This window comes from Ictidomys tridecemlineatus, chromosome 3, assembly GCF_052094955.1.
Source record: "Ictidomys tridecemlineatus isolate mIctTri1 chromosome 3, mIctTri1.hap1, whole genome shotgun sequence".
Classification (NCBI taxonomy): Eukaryota; Metazoa; Chordata; class Mammalia; order Rodentia; family Sciuridae; genus Ictidomys; species Ictidomys tridecemlineatus.
The window spans coordinates 4,254,995-4,273,095 of NC_135479.1; the positions used below are offsets into that span (position 1 = coordinate 4,254,995).

The 18,101-nt window shown below is 62.7% G+C and overlaps 1 protein-coding gene and 1 long non-coding RNA gene across 12 annotated transcripts in view; one reads left to right on the plus strand and one right to left on the minus strand.

Moving 5' to 3' along the window:
- Positions 1-313: 313 nt before the first annotated feature.
- Positions 314-18,101, minus strand: part of Septin9 (septin 9) — a 140,069-nt gene continuing 122,281 nt past the window's right edge. For all 11 annotated transcript variants that reach the window (XM_078041577.1, XM_078041583.1, XM_078041581.1 and 8 more), the window contains 9 exons: positions 9,609-9,800; positions 8,550-8,678; positions 8,198-8,279; positions 7,718-7,855; positions 5,979-6,096; positions 5,176-5,271; positions 4,896-4,992; positions 2,125-2,176; positions 314-1,949 (listed from right to left, as the gene is read on the minus strand). In XM_078041577.1, coding sequence (XP_077897703.1) covers positions 1,817-1,949; positions 2,125-2,176; positions 4,896-4,992; positions 5,176-5,271; positions 5,979-6,096; positions 7,718-7,855; positions 8,198-8,279; positions 8,550-8,678; positions 9,609-9,800 — 1,037 coding nt within the window. In that variant the 3' untranslated portion in view covers positions 314-1,816. The remainder of the gene's footprint in view (positions 1,950-2,124; positions 2,177-4,895; positions 4,993-5,175; positions 5,272-5,978; positions 6,097-7,717; positions 7,856-8,197; positions 8,280-8,549; positions 8,679-9,608; positions 9,801-18,101) is intronic.
- LOC144375952 (uncharacterized) lies at positions 15,259-18,101 on the plus strand. The gene is made up of 3 exons (XR_013435875.1): positions 15,259-15,610; positions 16,219-16,280; positions 17,805-18,101. It is a non-coding gene; the product is annotated as an uncharacterized LOC144375952 (long non-coding RNA).

Below are 18,101 nucleotides of genomic sequence, written 5' to 3' on the forward strand. Positions count from 1 at the left end.
TGCGAATCACTGACCAGCTGCTAGGTTAACCTCATAAATTTCAAAAAGAAAAACTTTCTAGACCTCCCCAGCAGAAACCCTCCAGACCCCGGGGGCGGATGATTTAAGGCCCACCATTTGCTTTCCTCCTCAGCGGACAGCTTCTCAGTCCTACCCCTTCCTTGCCCTGTGTGACTGAGACAGCGCCAGGTTCCACTCTGGCCCGACTTTTCTTGCCTGAGCCCCTCGTCCACCTGCAGTGGACCCCGGCCAGTCCTGAGGCCGGGAGAAGGGCACGCTCAGGGTAGAAACGACATTTCCACTCCGGAGCCTCTGAGTTTGCATTTGAAACATTTATTTCAGGAAATACATTTCAACACTTTTGTTATTTATACAAAAAGAGACGAATTTCTCAGGAGGCACAGAGCTAAAGGCCATTACGGAACACAGCCCAGCAAAACGGTTCAAAATCTGGTTACAGAGAAAGGAAGCAAAGCCTTCCGGAGCCCGGGATGCTGCTAACCCCCCAGGCGACATGGGGGCTGGGGAGGGCGGGGCCATGCGTCCTGGACCCTGGGCTGCACACTTTCAAAGTCTTGGTTTTGGCAAAAACTTGGCAAGTCGGTAGTTGGCATGTAAACTGTGGGGCAGAGGGTTTGTCTTCTCCTGGAATGGGAGGCAGAAGGTCAGCTGTGCATGGTCCCTACCAGTCCCCTCTCGGGGACCAGGCTGTGTCACGGTTAAGCCTTTCTCTGCAGCCTAGGTGTATTCTGTGTATCTCTGACCCCTTGTCTCTCCCTCTCTGGGGACTTTAAAATGGACTCTAGGGTACAGAGGCCCAGGAACGTGGAGGACAACCAGCAGCCAGGCTCTGTGGCCCCCCCGTGTACCCAGGTCTCTGGGGCAGTGAGGGCTGAGCAGGAGCAAAGCTGGTGAAGGTGGAGGAGGGGCATGAGTGTAGCCGGAGCGTCTGGGCCAAGCCGAACTCCACAGGTGCAAATGCACCTCCTGCGCCCGCAGGGTGGCCCCCCGCTTCGCCCCTCACCCCTCCACCAGAGTGCGGGACATGCCCAAAATTCAGGGTGGAGGTACCTCCGTCCTTTAATCCTCACCAGATCGCACTGCAGCACCCACAGGCAAAGGGAGGAGAGGGGACACCACAGGCCTCCTGCCTGCAGCCTGTCTGGCCTGAGGGGACACACAGGGACGCTGAGATAAGGCACTTTCTGCTCCGGGCTCATGGGCGGGCAGGGGCAGCCGGGGACTTGCCACCTCTAAGCAGTGGGCAAGCTGGGCTGTGGAACTCTAGTCTCCCCTCGGGAGCAGGGGCAGGCGGGGTGCGGAGTCACGTCCCATGACATGTAGGGGGCAGGAGGGGCTCCAGGTCCACCTGCTGGCTCTGTCCTCCCCTGGGTACAGCCTCCGACAGGGGCCAGGGGACGTGGCCACTGGGACAGAGTATGGCTCAGTGGTCATCCCTGCACCCTGGACCTGGCCCAAGCACAGACCCCCCCAGGTCTGCAGGCTCCGCGCAGGGGGCAGACAGTGGCTCTCCTGGCCCCCGGGAGCTGGACCTGGGCGGGGGTTGGATCCAGGGGGCCCTCCCTTCTGCCCACCGCCCAGCCCTCCCAGCCCTCAGGAAGGCCAGAGGCTGGCCTGGGCCCAGGACCAGACCGAGGTCCAGCCACATGCCCGGAGACCTCGGGCTGGTGCAGAGCACATGGGGTGACCCGGCAGTGTGTAAAAGGGGCGGGTGACAAATGGAGAGAATGATATGAAATAAGACGGGTGAGTGGCGGGCCTGGGGCGTGGGGGGCTCGGGTGGGTCCCGGGGCGTCTACATCTCCTCAGCGTCTGGCTCCTTCTCCAGCCCGTTGGCCAGGGTGCTGCTGCCCTCGCTGAGGCGCTTCACGCGGTAGGCTTCGAAGTGGATGCTGCTGGTGATGTCCTTGATGTTCTGCATGTGCGTCCTGCGGGGAGCGCGGTCAGCGGCCGCCTGCCCCTGCCCGCCCCACCCCGATGGCTGGGCGCTCCACGGGTCCCCTGGGCTCACCAGGCCTGGTGCTAGACAGGGCCTGCCACCTGGTGCCCTGAGCATGCTCCCTCCCCAGGCTGCTGCCGCCCACCAGGCACCCGGGCTCTCACCTGATGAGCAGGTCCCGCAGGTAGGCAAACTCACAGTGCGTGGTGTTCTCGACTGGGGAGAGACGGGGCTTCAGCGTCACACGGGACACCCCCTCCCCCCACCCGGTAATGCTGCCAGGAGCAGCGTCTGCGGACGGTCGGCTGGAGCTGCGCAGGGGCGGGAGGGGGAGTCCTGGGCACCTGCAGCACCCGGCACTGACCCCAGCACCTGGGATGTGGGCGGCAGGAAGAACTCAGCCCATGCTCCCCAGAAGGTCCAGCCTATTAGGGAGATGGCCCTGCCACCAGGTCAAGAGCCATAGGAGGCCCCTGCTCCCGGGGTGGCCAGGGAGATGGCTGGGAAGAGCTGGATGTCCCCGCACCAGCCTGAAGGCAGGTTGGGGCTAGAGTGCAGGGAGCGGGATGAGGTGGGAGTTGGGGGGCTTTTCAAGGAAACCCGGACCCCAGCTACAGAGGCACAGAGTGGGCACCGAGTGCCCGCACACAGAGACTGTGACAGTGGCCACCCTCCGTACAGGAACTCAGGAACAGCACAACGAAGTGAGACTGCCTGGGACTCCTGCACAGGGGACATGACCAAGGGGACCCCGGGGGAGGGGTGAGCACAGCTGGGGCTCACTTCTGGGGCCACCAGGGGCGACATGCACGTCCGTGGGCTCCCCTGAGCAGGCCGGTGCAGGTGGAGCGCTGTGGGCGGCAGCGAGGTGCCACTCGTGGCTGTGGCTAACTCACACACTGCCAGGAGTGTGTGACCGTCATCAGGGGTGGGGGCGGCGTGGCATTGGTGGAGGGACTAGGGAAGCTACTCTCCCTGGGTGGCCAATGCAGTCTCCTCAGGCCCTGCAGGCCCAGCTAGGGTCCTCTGCTGTAGCCACTAAGGCAGGCCCGGGAAGGCGGACGAGGTCACAGAGGGATTGGAACCCAGGCCCCAGCTCCACAGTCCCGTCTGCCCCGGCACAGAGCAGTAGGACTTCCCCGGTTGACAGTCTGGGTTTTGCCTGACGAGCCAGCAGGCGGGGCCCAGGCTGTGAAGAGCCGTCCCCTGGACCCCATCCCTGCAGGGCTGGGCCCCACGGGAGGCTCCACGGCAGGCCCCATGGGAGGCATGCAGCCTGGTCTCCCGGGTCTGAGAGCTGGCAGGAACCGGAGCTCGGGTCTGATCTGTGTGATTGGTTTCCTGGCTTGGGCAAGTTATTCTGCTCTCCCTGACCCTGTTTCCTCATCTGTGAAGTGGGATAGCAGTGTCACACACTTCTCAGAGACGCGAGGACCAAATGAGCTCATGGTGTGACCTGCAAACCCACTTCCTCTTCCAGGAAAAACCACCTCATGACCACACCTGCAGGGGTGCACCAAGCAGCAGGTTCTCTGTCAACTCACGAGGTCTCTGGTCTGGACCCATGATGCTCTGGGGAAGTCTCTAGGGTCTTCATAAAAGCCAGATGGCTTGAGAATCGCTACCCTGTCAGCATCTTTACAGGCGCCAAAGGGCTGCTGCTTAGAGGGTCCCCCAGCTGAGTCCTGACATGCAGCTGCCTGAAGTGCCTGGTGCTGGCCACCAGGGGGCAGCAGCAGAATGCCTATGTCCAGAGTCCCCTCCCTGGGTCCCCAAAGGCTCCTTTTGATCCCCAGCGTCTCTGTTCTCTAAAACAGGATTCCTGGAGCTAGGTTTGGGGGGTGGGCAGGGAGGAAGGGAGGAAGTGGAGGAGGGGCCTAGGGGAGGTGTCCAGGGAAAAGCCTGACAGAGCCTCCTAGTTCTGATGACCCCCCAAAGCTGCCCCCAAAATACCTGACCCCTCCCCTGGAGTGGGGGAGAACCAGGTCCAGCACGTGGTGCGACCCTAGAGATGCCCAGACTGGCGGGCACTCAGGTGGGGGGCGCGTGGGCATGGGTGGGCAGGTAGGGGCAAGCAGACAGGGCTCTCGGGGTGCTGACCCTGGGACAGGCCTGGTGCTACTCCAAGAGCTCCTGCAGACGAGAACCCCTGGCCAGGAGTCGCCTTCGGGGCTGGGACCCTCGCTGCAGACCTTCCTGAAAGGAGGGTGGGTGCAGGGACCCCGCGACAAGGGCTCCAAGGATGAAGCAAGGACCGGACCCTGGAGGACCAGTGCCTGCTACCTGTTATAACCTGTTTCTTCCTTTTTTCTTTTTGGTACCAAGGATTGAACACAGGGGCACTTGACCACCGAACCACATCCCGGCCCTTTTTACATTTTATTTAAAGACGGGGCCTCACTTCGTTGCCGAGGCTGGCTTTGAACTCTCCAACCTCCTGTCTCGGCCTCCGGAGCTGCTGGGATGACAGGCATGTGCCACTGTGTCTGGCTATAACCTGTTTCTTAAACCAACGGCTTCCTGCAAAGCTCCAGTGGTCTGTGGGACGTTTGATTTGCTGAATTCTTGGCACACGGTACCCACTTTATAGATGGATAAAGGAGACTTTGTGCCCCTTCTCTCCTGGCCTTTGGGCAAAGCCAGGCCTCCCTCCTCCATGCTGAGGGGTACGGAAGGAACAAAGGAGAGGAAAGAAGTGTCCAGGCCCACCCCCCAGGAGCTGCCGCCGGAGCTGATGTGCCCCAGACAGGGCCAACGTGTGTGGACCTTGTCCAGAAGACGTCTTTGAAGAGGTAATCAAGGGTTTCAAAAGGTACCGGCCTGCACTCAGCGTGGGCCAAGGAGAGTGACAGCGGTCTTCAGTGGCCCTGGGCCACGCGTCCTGGGTGCCGAGACTCATTGTCCCCCTCCCCCGGGGCCCCAGGAGGGGGAATACCTTCGATGGTGCCCCACTTGGTCTTCCTCCCGAGGATCCGCTTGCCATTGACTTGGTACTCCTGGTCACTGCCCACCACGGCAAACGGGATCATCTCCTGGGGGAGGGGCGGGTGGGTTGGTCCCCTGCTCAGAGAGGCCAGCTCAGTCCTGAGGCCTGGGCCCCTCCCCGCCCAGCCCAAAAGGCAGTTCCCCAGGGCTCAGGCCAGACCCCCTCGATGGGCAGAACCTCCCCACCCCGCATGCCCACCGGCAAGCCCTGGGACCTGGGAGGCACTCACCCGGAACTTCTCGTTCACCAGCCTGTCCTCCGAGTCCTCGTCAAACTCCTTCTGGGGGTACACGTCGATGCCGTTGGACAGCAGGTCTGCGGTGATCTGGGGGACCAAGGGGCAAGCTGGAGCCACCCTGCAGCCAGCTGTGCCCACCAGCTGGTATGGTGACCTCAATGCTGCCAGCTGCCCCTGGCTCAGGGTGAAGGGCAGGCTCTGGGGGCAGGACCCTGATCATCTCCTCTTCTGGGGCCTCCTGAGTAGGAGAGGGGTACTGCAGACCTGCCTGCCCTGAGATTCTGTGGACCTCCAAGGGCCCCGGGGTCACTCCTTGTCCTGTGTCTCCCCTGACCAGCTCAGAATTCAGGGTTGCTGAGCCCCTCCTGCCGAAACCCTGGTCATAGCCACCTCTGGTGCACCTGCTGTGTTAAACTGTCTGTCCCCAGAACGCAGCGCCAGCCATGCGATGGGCAATGGAGAATGTCCCAGGGAACAGCTGTCACATCTACCCTGAGCTCCACGTGCACCTGGCCACGGGTCCCTTTCCCTCCAGGAGCTGCGTCTCTGCATGGTGAACTGTCCTTCCCTAGGCATGCTGGAAGACCCCCACCTGGCCCCCGATGGAGGCCCTTGGAGCTGGGCATGAGACTGGAGGGCCTCCCCAGGCACCAGGCTGGCACACGGGCACCTCAACATGAAGAGTTCCCTGGCTGTGTGCCTCCTGGGCTGAGGTGGCCTCTTCCAGGCCCACAGCCTGCCTCGAACACCCGTCCCCAAGAAGCAGGGGGCCAGGTGGAGGCGGAGCGTCCTACCCGCTGTTTGAAGTAGACCCTCTCCTCCAGGGTCAGTGTGTCAGCCTTGGCAATGACGGGGACGATGTTGACCACCTTGCTTAGGCGCTTCATGAACTCGATGTCCAGGGGCCTGAGGCTAAGACGGAAGGAATCGGGTGAGACTCGGCTGCCCTGCAGCAGGGGACTGAAGGAGGCCTCACCGCCAGGACTGGGGATGAGCTGCCCGGACTGCCAGCTGGGACTGTCCAGTGGGTCCACACTGATGAGGACCAAGTGGTGAGTGCAGGGCACGGGAGGGGCAGGGCAGGTCCCCGACAGCACCACTGAGCTGGAGCAGAAGGGTGAGGCCAGCCCCCAGCAACCTCGCCCACGAGGTTCCCAGAGCCCAGCTGCCCTGGACAGGTCCACGTGGAGGAGCTGCGCCTGCCCAGATGGACAGGGGTTTCCCTGGCGGGGACCAGGGGGAGGATTGGAGCCAGCGTCCAGCAGCTCTGAGCCCTGGGGCTGGCTGCCCCACAGGGCACCTGGCCTGGTGAGCCTGGGTCTCAGGTGGGGAAAGGCATGGATGGAGGTGGGGGCTGGCAAGCCCCGAGGAGTGGGCGTCACTTTCCCACTGGAGCAGACCCCCCCACAGTAATAAGTCACAGCCAGGCCAGAGCAAAGATGGCCAAGGTCACCCCTGCCCCCTGGGATGGGTGCTGGTGAGGGGACGGGGACCAAGCCCAGTGCCCAGCTAGGGTCCCAGTCCAGAGGGTCTTCTCCAGAGAAGCACCCTTAGCTCTCCCTTCTGGGACCCAGCTGAGCTGCTCTGCTGCAGGGGGCAATGCTGGGTCCTGGGGAATCCTGCCAGGCTGCTCCCTGGGGGCAGAGTCCTGTTTCCAATGGACTCAGGCTGGGCCCCAGGGGACAGCTCCTGGGACTTGGGCTCGGGGACTCAGGCTGGGCTTTCCCACCAGACCCCAGGCTGAGGCTGGCTGCCCTCCCACCAGGTCTTCCTGCAACCAGGAAACGGGGGTGTGGGAGGCAGCCCAGAGTAGCCAGAGAGCCGTGATGTGGCTGCAGTGGACAGGAGGACCCCAGGTCCCCCACTGGGGTTCAGAACCCAGCTCTCCCTGGCCAACAAGCCACCTCCACTGCTCCTGCTGCCCACAGCGCCCCGGAACAGGCCTCTTCCCCTCACCCCGACCCGGCAGGAAACAGGATGCACCACGTTCCGGGGCTGGCGGTCAGAGAAGCTGAGGACGTAGGTCAGTGAGGTGGAGTGGGCCCTGGCAGAGCACCCAGGGCTTCCCAGCCTCACTGACCTCTGGGTGACAGGACTCTAGGTAGGGACAGAACCGGCAGGAAACAGCCCTCACCAAGGTGGCTCTGGCCAAGACCAACCGCTAGGTTCTGGGATAGCCTTGGGGCCTGAGTCAGAGCAAAGATGGCCAAGGGTCACCCTGCCTCCTGGGATGGGTGCTGGTGAGGGGTCGGGGACCAAGCCCAGTGCCCAGCTGGGTCCCAGTCCAGAGAGTTTTCACCAGAGAAGCACCCTTAGCTCTCCCTTCTGGGTCTCAGCCAAGCCTGAAACAGCTGGATCAGCTGCTCAACTCCCCAGGAACAGGGCACAGACCCCTCACATCCCAGCGGCCAATCACGGTCCCTGACGCGGCCCCTCTGTGCCTGGCAGCAGGGTGGACAGACCGTGCGGGCAGCCCTGGGGCCACGGGACCTGGGGCACCCACACCAGCACATGGGGCGTGACCAGGACGTACGAGTGGCCCGTGGCAGGGATGAAGTAGAGGCAGCAGTGGACGCGGGTGTCCGGGATGCGCTTCTTCCGGTTGATGTTGACCTCCTCCTGCAAGTACTTCTCGTACTGTTCGTTGATGAACTTCATGATCGGCTGCCAGCTGCATGGAGACCCAGGTCAGCACGCAGGACCCTCTCCAGGCCCCGACAGGCAGTCAGGGACCCCCACCTTCCTGTCACACCCGGGGACGTGGAGCAACCTGATCTTACAACCCCCTGCCCAGCGTGCCCATGCTGACCTTCCACCTGGGGGGGGTCGAGATTCCCATGGTGACTGATGCACAGTTTTCAGACCCCAGGATGGGCGTTACAGGCACATCAGGCCCGAGGGGACCAGCCCTCGACCTGGCCACAGAGTCCTCAGGGTTCTGACCCCGGGGCCCACCCCAGAACGGCTCCCCAGCTCTCGGACCCCAGGCCTCACTGCCCTCCGGGAGGCTCACCAGTTCTCGTTATTGATGTGGTCCCCAAAGCCCGGCGTGTCGATTACCGTCAGCTTCATCCGGACGCCCTTCTCCTCGATATCTGCAGGAACACAGCACCCCAGGCTCAGAGGGGAGGCCAGGACCCTCGGGTTGCCTGGTCAACCCCGGGGTCCCCTGGGGGCAGTGGTGGCAGACAAGGTGGCACTGGGGAGATGGACCTCAGGCAAGGAAGCTGGTGTTGACCTGGGTGACCCCCCACTCCGCCTGCCGGGGTGCACACCACTCATCCCCGAGTCTCCACACGCCCAGGGCTGTCACAGCAAGTCCCTGCGGAAGGGGCCCCGCTGCCGGGCCCAGCCGCGGTGCTGACCGTGTGTGATGGACTTGATCTCGATGGTCTTGGGGATGCGCTCCTCCGAGGGGGGCTGCACCGACTTCCGGCTGATCTTGGACTTGAAGAGGGTGTTGATTAAGGTGGACTTCCCCAGGCCGCTCTGCCCTGGGAGGAGAACCGGAGGTAGGTTGGCAGGCTCTCTGGGGGACGGTTCCCAGCACGGGACGCAGGGACGCCAGGCTCACAGCACCTGCAGCGTCCCTGCCAAGTGGGCGGGAATTCCTCCTTCCCAGAGTGTCCAGTGACACGTGAACCCCAGAGTGTCCAGTGACACGCGAACCCCAGAGTGTCCAGTGACATGTGAACCCCCACAGCCGGGCTCCAGGGCCTAGTCAAACTCAGCCAGAGTGCCTTCCCGAGAGGTGGCCACCCAGGCCCCGAGAGGGTCCAGGGAGGCCTCACCAAATACAGAATGCCAAGGCCCAGAGGTAGGTAGAGGCCGGTGCACACCGACCTGGGCAGGTGGCTCCCCAGGACAGAGGGGAAGCCCACCAGACTTGTGCTTGGTTAGGCCTGAGCTTGGGGTGCACTTCCCAGACCCCTCCTGCTGCCCCATGAAGCAGCAGGGCCCCGTGCTGACATGGGCTTGTTTCCACCTGAGAAGCCGGGCAACCCCCACCGGGCTCCTGGGAGACCCCACGGAGCCCCAAGCCCTCAGGAACAAGAGGCCACCCATCACACCCAGCCTGCACCCTGCTGGGGTCCCCCGATCAGTGACCTTCCCCCGGTGACACTGGTTTTTATAGCCCCCACACCTCACTCCCCAGGCAGGCTGTCAGACAGGCCACTGGGAAGCCTCCAGCCAGGGGACAGGCAGCAGAGCCACCGCTCACCCCTCTTACCAGGGCTCTTAATGGAGGGAGCTGGCGGGAGCTGGGGCCTCCTCCCAGACACCCGTGCACACACAAGGCCACTGGCCAGAGCTGCCACCACTTTACAGAGGGACGCGTGGGGCCCGGGCTGGTGCGCCTGGCCCATGTGCGGGCTGGCGGGGTCCCGCGTGGGCCTGGGGCGACGGGCGGGCGCGGGACTCACCCACCACCATGATGTTGAACTCGAAGCCCTGCTTCATGGCCTTCCTCCGCATCTGCTCCAGGATGGAGTCGATGCCCACGTAGCCGAACTCCACGGGGGCCTTCTCGTTCCGCGTGGCCGCGGCCTGCTTGAAGGCGGCATCCCTGGAGGAGTCGGCCATGTTGCCAGCGCTGCCGGGAGCTGCCTCGGGGACTGAGGAGAGCAGAGGTGTCGGTGCTGGGGTGTCCCCAGGCCTCCCACCCCCAGGCCTGTTCTCAGACGAAAACCGAGGCTCAGAGAGGCCAGCCCTTGTCCCAGTGTCACCCACAGGCCACAGCCAGCTCTTGGCATTCAGGCATCCCCCCCGCCCCTGCCCACTGTGCCAAATGGGGCCTCCCCTGCCGCCAGGCACCAGGCAGCAAGCACCTGGTCCCCTCTCCGTGGCCTCAGGCTTTGGGACCCCTGGGGGTCCTCTGGGCAACAGAGGGTCAGCATTGCTCCGTCCTGGCCTGGCCTCGTGAAGGTGTGTCCACTCTGTGTACCCACCAGCAGCCCAGGGGTGGGGTGGGATGCGGTGGCAGAGTGCCCAGGGCTGCCTGCACCTGCCCCCACCTGGCCCAGGTGACCACCCAGGTAGTGCCTGGCCCTAGGTGCTCCTCACCCACAGGTCAGACAGGCCTCTCTGTGTAAGAGTCCATTCTGTGGGTCAGAGGCTGGGGTCGGGGAGGACGCCTGAAGGTGGTCACTGGGCACCCCAGGAGCTCACAGCCAGCGGGGGTGTGCAGGGCTGTCCACTTCAGACACACCCCATCACAGGTGGGCAGGCGTGGGGGGTGCCTACCAGGTGAGACACCCTCTACCCACTGCGTAGCACTGCCCTGGCACCCAGCTCCGGCTGCCCTAGGTCCCCTTCCCTGACCGAGCTGGTTCAGGGACTGCCCACCCCCTCAGGGCACTGAGGAGGACAATCTGCCCAGTCCTTCTTCCCAGGGAAGGCCCAGCTCCCCCCGCTCTTTCCAGAGCACCCTGGGCTCAAAGGAAAGGACCACACGGCCCATCTGATGCCTCCTCCCCCAGGACACCAGGACGCTGTCCAGGGGTGGCCACAGGGAAGACAGAGGGGACAGGCTTCCAGGACTGAGGGACACGAGCAGGCTTTGGTTAAACTGTCCTTCAGCCAACCTCACCCACTGGGCTGAGCCCCCACGTCCCCAGCTACAAGCTCTGCGGCCAGCATCTCTTCCCCCGCCCTCCCCAGGCCACGGTGGGGGGGGAGACGGAGGACGAGTGGCTTCCCAAGTCAGTCCAGGAAGGGGGCGTGAGCGGTCCTCCTCACAAGCAGGTCCTTCCCTGACTCTCAGCCTCCGCTGGGCCCCATAATCGACCTCGCGGAATCAAGCAGGACATAAGGAAAGAGCAGAATGCATGTCAGACTGCCAGGAGCTGCCGCGGGCCACCATCTCCATTCCCAAGCACCATCCCCAACAAAGGAGCCCCTGGAGCCACGCTGCTGCCCCAGCCCCGGGCGCCAGGCTGCCTGTGCCCACCCCGGCCAGGGGGCCAGGGAAAAGCCCGGAGGCTTCCAGCAGGGGCTTCTGCTCCCTGCTCAGAAAGGTCCTCCTGGGCTTCCAGGATCTTTAAATAAACAAAGACTCGGCTGCATCTGGCCCCAGAACCTGTGGCTTTGGGCTGCTTCCTGGAGACGGCCGTGGGGCCTGCCTGGTGGGGCAGCCCTGCAGCCTCGCCCACGTGACTCGAAATTGCTTCCATCTGTCTGTGGGTCTGGGAGCCATTTTGCCCAGACGGGGGCCAGCCCCCACCCCACGGCCCCCTCGCTGGCAGTGCGCCGGGGGAGGGTGCCCCCTGAACTCTCCCGCTGCGGCGAGGAAGGGTCCTCCCGGGCTCCAGCGGGCCCCCTCCACAGGCACCAACGTCCTCTGCAGAAATTCAGACCAAGCCAAACATCCTGCCCACCAGGGTCCCGCTGAGAAATAATAATAAAAGCAAGAAAGAGCCCCAGCTCCCTCTGGGGGAAGCCTCTGGCCTGCACATTCCGGCAGCCCCCTCCTCGGCAGCATCCTCCGCCAGAGGCGCCCAGGAGGGCCCCTCCCCCACACCTGCCTGGCTAGGGGGGCGCAGGGGAGGCAGGAAACGCTGGCCCTGGGACACTCCAGGAACGGCACCCTCGCTCTTGGGGTGCTGGAGCAGGCTGGACGGGGGCGGAGTCCACCCACCCATGGCCGGTGCTCACCACCACTCTGGGCCCACCTGGTGCAACACCAGGCAATACGGAGCCACGACTTAGAAGGGGTGAAGTCTGCCAACCTAACCAGGGTCGAGAGCAACTCACCTCAACAGGACCCTGTGTCCATGAGACAACAGCTGCCCACTCCCGCAGCCCCTGGACCCCCACCCCTCTCTCTGTGTCTACAAATGTGAGGCTCTAGGGGGCCTGGGTCAGTGGAAATCGCACAGTACTCCTTTGAGATGGGCCTGTGTCACTGCACAACACCCTCACTGTGCACCCACGCTGCAGCACATGCAGAAATCCCCTTCCTTTCTGGGGCCACATGATGTTCCTCATATGCACAGACCGCATTCCATGTGGCCATCAGAGCTGCCGCTGGGCACCACGCTGTGGCAGACGGCTCTTGGGCACGCTGCTCCGACTCTCCTGGGTCCGCGCCCGGCAGTGGGGTAGAGCTGCGGGCTCCCACGGCAGCTCTATTTTTAATTTTTGAGGCTCTGCCACAGTGTGTTCACACGTGACTTCTAGCCCTGCAAATGGCAAGTCCGACGAGGAACTGCTTTTTAATTTAACTAATTTAAATAGCTACATGCCTCTCATGACAACTAAACTGGCCAGCGCCAAATCCTAGCCCAGCCCCCTTTTACAAACTGGGGAGGCGTCCCCCACCCCCAAAACACCACTGGAAATGGTCAGGCCAAGGAGGCCTTTACTGACTCTATCACCCTGAAAGCTCATATTCCCTCCGTGATGCATATTGGATACCCAGTCCCCAAACAGACCGCGACCCTAGGCCTGGGGAGCAGGCTGCACGTTTCCCAGTACCCGTCATCTCCAAGCTCCTGGAAGCCCAAGGCTGTGGCTCATTCAGGGGTATCCCCAACCCTCAGTCCAGGGAGGAGCACAAAGCAACTACCCAAGAAAAATCTAGCCCAGCACCGTGACACACACCTGTGATCCCAGCAACTCTGGAGGCTGAGACAGAGGATGGCAAGTTTGAGTCCAGCCTCAGCAACTTAGCAAGACCCTGTTTCAAAGTAAAAATAAAAGGGCTGGGGTGCAGCTCAGTGGGTGAGTGCCCCTCCATGGATCAATGACATGTGGCAAATCCCTGCAATGGAGCTTCCGCAGCCACAGAGAGGAAGAGAGCACTGGCCGGTGCCACACCTGGGTGGCCCCAGAGACACCGCTCTCGGTGGAAACCACCAAGCTGCGTGGCTCGTGCCTCCACGCACACGAACCGTCCCCCACGGGTGACTCGAGAGATGGAAAGCGGATTCACGTTGCCAGCGGCTGGGGGGTGGGGGGAGGTACTTTCTGAGTATGGAATATGAGGTGAGAAAATTCTAGAAGTACACAGAGGTGATGGCTGAGAATAAACGCCTGGGACTGCACCTGAGGGGTGGCAGAGGGGCAGGAGGCATCTCTAGCGGAGCTGGACCACAGAGCTGGACCACAGCAGCCAGCTGACGGGGCAGAGGACAGCTGAGGCTCACGTGCCCACACTCAGGCCCGACGTGTGGCAAGCCCCGTCCCGGCAAGCAGCCTGTCACCTCCCAGCAAGGTAGGTTCCCCTTCTGCTCTCAGGCCCACCTGCCGCTCCCTCCCTCCCTCCCTCCCCGGGCACCTCCCCGGGCACCTGTTTTCCCAGAGTCTAAGGCGGGTCCAACTTGAAGAGAAGGCGGCTGCCATCAGTGGAGCCCAGGCCAGTCCCACCTGCCCCCCACCCCAGCGCCCACCAAGGACGGCAGAATCAAGTCACCCCTGTAGTGGGGAGGGCTGTGGGCCACACACCTGGCAGAGGTGCCCAGGAAACTCAAGGCCTTCTGGGGTCTCGCACCTCATGCCAGCAGGCTTGCAGGCCAGACCTGGGAACCAGCACCAGGGGACGCCCTCCCACCCCTGCTGGTCTGGCTGCTCTGAATCCCAGGGGAGTCCACCAGCCTCCTGTCCACACAGCCCCAGGGGCCAAACGCAGAGCCAGCTCTGTCAGGCAACAGCCTCAGCTCCAAGGAAACATCTAGAAGCTGCAGGGTGACAACCAGGGTGACGCGTTTGCCCTGTCTCACGCCCAGGCATGCAACCCCTGCAAACCCGGGAGCCTCCCCCCAGACACCCCCCACACCGTGCTCAATAACTGCCCGAGGAGGGCAGCAGAACACAAAGCCAGCCTGCCCCGGACACCTGCAGGGCCCACCAAATGTCAGGGCAGTGGGGACACTGCACCCAGAGACAGCCTCTCACCCACCTGCCAGGCCTCCAGGGGCACTGCAGCCAGCGTCCTCCGGCAGGCTGGCCCTCTGTCAGCAGAGGGGCACACAGGAGAGGGCACACAGGAGAAGCCACCGCTGCCTGGAGCTCACCCCCAGGGACTATGGGCAAGGCTGCCAGGGACATCGTCTGCCTGCAGCTGCCTGGCCTGCAGTGAGCCCCGCGGAGCACCCGACTGCAGAAAGGATGTCACACCCCATAAACATGAGATGACCCCTGTCCCCTGCAGAGGGACTTCTTAAAGGTGGCCGTGACCTGGGCACAGGAATGGTGATCAGAGCTGCTGCTCCCTCTTCTCTCACCTCCCCAGTGAGAGAACTGGCTCTGCAGGCCGTGGGCTCTCTCCAGGCCTCTCCTGGGCTTTCCCACCTGGATTTCCCTGACCCCTAAGAAAAGGCACCTGAGCCCTGGCCAAGGGCTGGCCAGTGCTCCCAAGCTCTCCCAGCCTGATGAGGGCAGACCCTGGTGCACCAGAGGTTCCGGGCCCCCAAACAGGAGGCCAAGCAGGCCCGGTGCCCTGTCAACGCTCCCAGGGACCCACGCCCCAAGTAGACAGCAAAATGTCCATCCTCATCTGGAAACTGCACCTCCAGGAGCTCACCCCAGGTCGGGCTGACCAAACCCAAAGGCCCAACTCAGATGACTCCCTCTTCTGGTATGAGAGTGGGTGGAGGGAGGAGCCGGCAGGAACCAGCTCAGGAAAGAGGTGAAGGAGAGACGGGGAGAGCCATGGGGCTAGACACCAGACCTGCGCCAGGCAGCAGACCTGGAAGGAACTGCCCTGGAGGAGTGGTAAACCAACAGCTATAAACAATAACGGGAGAAAACCATCCCGGGCCCCAGTGGGACAGGACCACAAACTTAAGTGTTTTGTAAATATCTGTCACTTCCTTCCTTCCTAATAATAAACCAAAAGATGGCGTCAGACGTCAGTCGCTCTCTATCGCTGTGACCGAATACCCAAGAGCCACAACTAAATGGGTGGAAGACTCATTTGGGCTCAGTTTCAGTCCACGGGCAGCCAGTTCCTTTGCTCTTGGCCCCACAGGAGGCAGAGTCTCAGGGTAGGGTGGGTGTGGCAGCGCAGAGAGGGAGGGGCTAAGGTAGGACACGCCCCCAACCAGGCCCCACCTCCTCCTACAGTTTCCACCATTAAACTGTGACTCCATCCATGGGTTGATCCCTTGGTGAGGCAGACCCCTCAGGATCCAATCACTTCCATAAAGCTCCACCTCTGTACTCTGGACCAGGCCTGGGGGACACTGAACACCCCGCCCAAGACGAGATCAGGCTGAACGAAACAGAGGCGGTGCACGGCACCATGGTCATTCGCTCGCAGGCAGGCTGCCTGTTGTGTTGGTTCTTCTGAGGCGCTGGGGAGGGAATCCCTGGCCTCACACCCGCACGCAGGGCTCCGGCACCAAGCTCCATCCCCAGGACCCCGAAATTCATGCATTTGAAGATCCATCAGCCAAGCCTTCCAGATGATGCAAGTCCCTTCCAGGTAAGGTGGTCACAGAGGTGCTGGACCTGTGTGTCACCAACCTTATAGAAGCTGATGGAGGGAAAGGACCCTTCAGGGAATGGACAAAGGACACACACACACACACACACACACACACACACACACACACGGATATCTGGGCAATTCAGAGGGGCCCTCCAGGCGCCCTGGGCCTGTGAATGAGCCACCAATTTAAAAAACCAACGTGGCCTAAGGGGAATTTAGGATTGAACCGGGTTATCTATCCCTGGATTAAGCTTCAGCACTTGATGAAGTTTTATCAACACACACTAAGTAGTCTTGTGTCCCCGGCTGGAGAAGGACAGGAACATGAAATGACGAGAGGTCAAGGGCCAGAGAAGAAGTCCAAGAAGCGCAGGGGAGAGGGAAAGGCTGGGCTCCCGCCAGCTGGGCTGCATCCCTGGGCCTCCGAGGCTGGCGCCTGGGGTGGGCAGAGGTGGGACTGCCGCTCTCCGGAGGGCTCTGGAGCCGGGGTCTGTTCTCATGTTCTCAACTCTGCTCGTCACTGAGCCGCGTCCCCATGAACGACCCAAGCCACCCCAAGCTCCTCGTAAATGTCACAAGGGACTTCCTGTTCCTTTCTAAAGATGGAAACACTGAATATAAATGAGCGAATTTTACAAACTTGCACCGCGGCTCACCTAACGCGGTAAGTAGCTCCACTTGGAACCACACTTCTCACTTTGTCGGGGCGGGAGGTGTCTCCCTGGAGCTGGCTAGGAGCTGGCAAGCCAGAAACCCGAGCCTCTGCCCCCACCGGAGACTGTGTGGAAATCCAACACAAAAGCCCAGAGAGAGCCGGGCCTGCCAGTGCAGGAGGCTGCGCCCAGCTGGGGACTGGAAACTAAATCAGGGATGTGTTTTCGTGAGCGGGTTCTCCTTCTCAGGAGCAGGAGTGGCAGTGTGGGAAGGCCGAGGCCCCCAGTGGCCCCATGCCCTCGGCAGGACCCGGGAGGGGCAGGGTGGCCAGGCTCTGCCCCCACACAACTCTTCCTTTGTTCAGGGGCCCAAGGCGCCCCACTTTCCCCACTCCCACTGCCAGTCTGGCCGCCCCCTGCTCTTCCCACCAACCCTCTCCTCCATTGTCACAAGGAGCCTGCAATTCCGCCAAGACAGTTTCACTGGCCCAGTGCACAAAGTCACATTTGGACCAAGTCCAAGGCGCGGCCCCACCCCTCCCACCCCCCCACCCCCAGGGCTCCCTTTCAGTTCTGCCTCCTCCTTCCTCCTCCGGGGCCCCTCCTCCTCCTCCTGGGGAGCTGCTGACGATTGAGACATCAATCCTGGGTCAGAACAGGCTGCAACCTGCAAGCCATCCCCAAGCACTTCCCCAAAGTCACGAGGCCACGCAGGAGCCCTGACTTCCTGTGTCAGGGATCCACTTTGCCTCTCGGTTTTCCACTGCCCCCCCCCTCCAGCTGGGGCGGGACGGGAATGCCCCCCACGCTCCCCTCTCCCGGGGAGCAGGGAATCCACGCAGCAGCTGCACCCCACAAAGCGCACCCAAGACCCGGCCCCCACCAGGCTGACCCCATCCAGAGGCTGCCATCCAGATTCCTGCAAAGTTCAGAAAAGAAGAGTCCCCAACACCCCACCCCCATCCCGCCAGCAAAATGGTGGCAACTGGCCATTTGTTACAGGGTGGAATTTCCTCTTATCAGGGATGTCCCCCTAGGGGAGGGGGCTGGGGCCGGGCCTCCTCTCCCCAGACCCTCTCCTATCAGCGTGGCTGCTAGCAGATACACACCAGAGCCCCGTGGTGAGACCGGCCTGAGGTGACCCAACGGCCGGAGGTGACCCAAGGCAGACCAGGGTCTGAGGGGCACCGCAGTTTGTCCCCTGGCAGGACCTCAGCAGACAAGGGCCTTTCCCCAAAGACACCAAGCAAGTCCCTTCTGCACAGACGGGCCCACACTGCCTGAGGCTTCCTGAGGCCCAGGTCACTTCAGAGAGGCTGGGGGCTGAAGGCTGGACCTTCAGGGAGGGGCCCATTCCTGGGCTGTGAGTGGGAGCCTGACCAAAGACCCCCTAAGGAGGGAGAAAGGTGTCTCATACAGCCCTCGGATTGTGTCAGAGGGCCCAGGAGGGGTGGGTGTAGGGGCGGTCACCTGCCCAGGTGGCAGCAGCTGCAGACTGACCACTGAAAGAGCCGGGTGGGTCTCTCCCGCCTCAGGACTGGCCTGCGGTGCTGCCCTCGGTTCCCTATGGGGCCCTCGGCTCAGCCCTGCTGGCCTCGGCCTCCTGTCACCTCCCAGCTGGCTGCTGGCTTCCTGCACGTCTGAAAGACCCTCGCCCAGGGCCACTCCAGTCCCCCTCAAGGGGAGCCAAGCAGCCAGTGGGTGAGCCAGAGGCCGAGAGAGCCTGTGAAGCGTTCCCCCAGCACAGAGCTGGCAAGTCCAAAGGCCTGAGGCAAGGAGGGGGGTCAACCTGGGCAGCTGAGTGGGCAGGAGGGAGGTGAATGAATGAGTGG